This window comes from Cryptomeria japonica, chromosome 1, assembly GCF_030272615.1.
Source record: "Cryptomeria japonica chromosome 1, Sugi_1.0, whole genome shotgun sequence".
NCBI lineage: Eukaryota > Viridiplantae > Streptophyta > Pinopsida > Cupressales > Cupressaceae > Cryptomeria > Cryptomeria japonica.
Genome location: NC_081405.1, coordinates 541,214,464 through 541,217,439, shown reverse-complemented (window position 1 = coordinate 541,217,439; position 2,976 = coordinate 541,214,464). Strand labels below are relative to the sequence as shown.

Here is a 2,976-nt window from a genome sequence, read left to right as displayed (position 1 = left end):
ATTTAGACATTTACTTATTTTGCCTACTGCATTATTTGTAAATTATTTTGTAGGGCTATATAACAAACCATTTATTTATTCTTCACAATTTTCTATGAAACTAGTAAGACACTTCGCTATGCATGTTTTGGACTTCTTGTGTTCTCTCAACTCCAAAAAAAATAACTCATCATTTTCATAAATGTGTGTGAATTGATTTTGTGAATTGATTTATTGGAGAACTTGAAAGTTAATGAACACTTAATTGTCAAACAGTATTTGATCTAAGCCAAGTAAAGAACCTACAATTGTTGCGCTTAATTTTATCATATATAATTTTGATTTTTTTTTTTATATTTATAATCTGAATTGTTATTGTTTAATTCAAACAAGCTACCACTGATCTTTGTTAATAAATAAATGTTTGTTAATTTGTTGTTGTACGTTGATTTTATTCTTGTTAATGTGTAATTACAATCTTTGTTCACATGACATAAATATAATCCAAATCAATGGCATAGAGATAACCAGGTCGCAGTTATTAATTGGTCCGACACTTACAAATTTCAAAAAATTGTATTCCCATTTGGGGTTATTTGAGCGCACTTCTTCACTCTTTCCAATTCCAGTACTGCCATTGAAGAAGGCCCGCATTGAAAATAAAATAACTGTATTACATTGGGGTTATTTGAAAATGGCGAACATTCCCAGACTGACAGCGGGAAGCAGTGCAGAGCAGGTGGAATACTGCGAGGGGCTTATCACTAAAATACTTTCGAGGGTTTCAACAAGAGATGTGCTGAAGATGTGTACAGTGGTACAGAGATGGCGCACAATAATTTTTGACCCATCTTTTGCAGATACCCATTACAAGAATTCTCAACCAGAATCGATCTTTTATTACCACGAGTACAACTCAGTCAGAGGAATGGTGCGGGAAACCTTTCAATTCCGCTCCTACAATCCCAAAACGGGTAATCTTTCAATTGTTCCTTTTTCATGGGAGGGCTTAGACAGTTCTTTTCTAAATACGGATTTAATGCTAGTTTCTGCATCAAATGGGCTGATGTGCTTCTTTTGTCCACATGAGCTTGCGGATTTCCAAGTGTTTTGGGTGTACAACCCTGTAACAAAGTTTTTAAGAAAATTGTCAGTATCTTTTGAAGTGCCTGATTTCATAAGATCTTTTGTTGGCATTTGTTATACGCATAATACTGGAAAATTGATGGTGGCAGGCTTTTCTGATGATGAGAAGCTAGCATGTACCCTGGTCTTTGATTTCCAAACCAATTCGTGGCATAAGGGTCCGCCTCTACTGCTCTCTATTACTTCATTCTCTTTTTATCCTCTTAAGAATCTCCTTTTTTTGAACGGTGTCATTTATTTCATTGCTATAGCCGAAATTAAAGATGTAGAGGCCTGGTTTAGAGATGGCAGTGATTCTTTATACATGATTATAGGTTATGATGTGAATCAAGACCAATGGTGTTTTTCTATTTTCATTCCTGCCTCAGTAGGCTATCCACATTGCCTCATTGAATGGGAGGGAAATCTATTTGTTTGTGCTTCTGATTCCACCTATGAGGAAAACCAATTTGTATTGGCAGCAGGTTCCACCCATGAGCACTATCGTACAATTGACTACAGATGGGATGGGGGTGGGGGTGATGGGCATTTTGTGTTCTGGAAATTGGATACAGAACATAAGCTGTGGACACGAGAACGGGAATTGAATTTATCACATGAAATTCACACTTCCTGGAAGGTATCTGGAAGCAGTGGTGTAGTATGGTTTACATGTGGCTACAATTCTTTGACAGTTTACCATATGGGGAACAGACATTGGTCCACTCATCGACTAGACGATGCTCTTGCTTTGCGCCAGCGCAAAAATATCATAGAATGTGTATCTTTTGAGCCTACCCTTTTGTCATTTTGAAACCCTTTTGTGAAAGTGGGAGTTGGATTGCAATCTTGGTGCTGTTTGCATTCATGTAAATTTATGTGTATGTAAGAGAGACAAATAATCTGACCTGCAAAATGATTTTGGGTTTAGTTGATGACGGTCTGATTCAGTTGAGCATAGATATAAGTACTGTCAAAGTGCAACAGAGGCAGCACCTCCAGGATTTCTTCTTGTCTATCTTTCTACCATTCACAACTGTCATGCTTTTGCCTCAGACAATTTGCTATATCATGTGTTTGTCCATTTCAACCATTCATTGGTTTGTGAAATTCTTCTTAGTTCTGTAGTATGAATTTAGACTTATGCAGACAAGACCATATATTGATGATAAAGTTTAATTCAGATGATAAAGTTTAATGCAGACAAGACAATTTGCTATATGAATTTAAACCATTCATTGGTTTGTCCATTTCAACCATTCATTGGTTTGTGAAATTCTTCTTAGTTCTGTAGCATGAATTTATGAATTTAGACTTATGCAGACAAGACCAAAGCTCCTATTTAAATTTTCATATATTGATGATAAAGATTGATTCAGATGTTTTTGTTCAGTTTTTTTTTTTGTCTAGGTTTGTGAATTGTAGTGGATATTTTGTGTCATTTATTTATGCAGATTTTTTTTAATCTGCAGCACGTCCTCAAAATGTGTCTTAAAGTTTAAAGATTTTCAATTTTATTATTTAGGTTTTTCATATGTAGATTGTAGTGGATGTTTTGTGGGATGTTTATATGCAGATTTCCTTCAGTTTGCAGCATGTCCTCAAAATGTATGCTAAGGTTTAAAGATTTTCAATTTTATTATGTGGGTTTTTTATATTTTTTTTGGAAATGGGAATTCCACTGGATACAAAGAAGAAACAATTTCATTTATGCCAGTTTTATAATTGCTCTCTTGTATTATGTTACAAACCATCTCATTCTCTCTATTTGTCTTCTCAATTTATTTGTCGAAAAGAATATGGCTGATCTGAATGAAATTCGTAATGTATGACATGGTGGATGAAAATGCGAATGGAAGATAGATGTTCACA

At 34.8% G+C, this 2,976-nt stretch overlaps 1 protein-coding gene across 5 annotated transcripts; it reads left to right on the top strand.

Annotated features, from left to right (window-relative positions):
• The first annotated feature begins 488 nt into the window (after nucleotides 1-488).
• LOC131044938 (uncharacterized) lies at nucleotides 489-2,482 on the top strand. Of its 5 annotated transcripts, none has more exons than XM_057978421.2 (3): nucleotides 489-953; nucleotides 1,215-1,283; nucleotides 1,440-2,482. In XM_057978421.2, exons 1-3 carry the CDS (start codon nucleotides 674-676, stop codon nucleotides 1,916-1,918), a joined length of 828 nt encoding a protein of 275 aa, XP_057834404.1. In that variant the 5' UTR covers nucleotides 489-673; the 3' UTR covers nucleotides 1,919-2,482. The 5 variants fall into 5 exon arrangements, with proteins under 5 accessions (XP_057834404.1, XP_059075793.1, XP_057834402.2 ...); XM_059219810.1 differs by having other exon boundaries at nucleotides 1,377-2,482; XM_057978419.2 differs by having other exon boundaries at nucleotides 489-1,283.
• The last annotated feature ends 494 nt before the right edge of the window (nucleotides 2,483-2,976 follow it).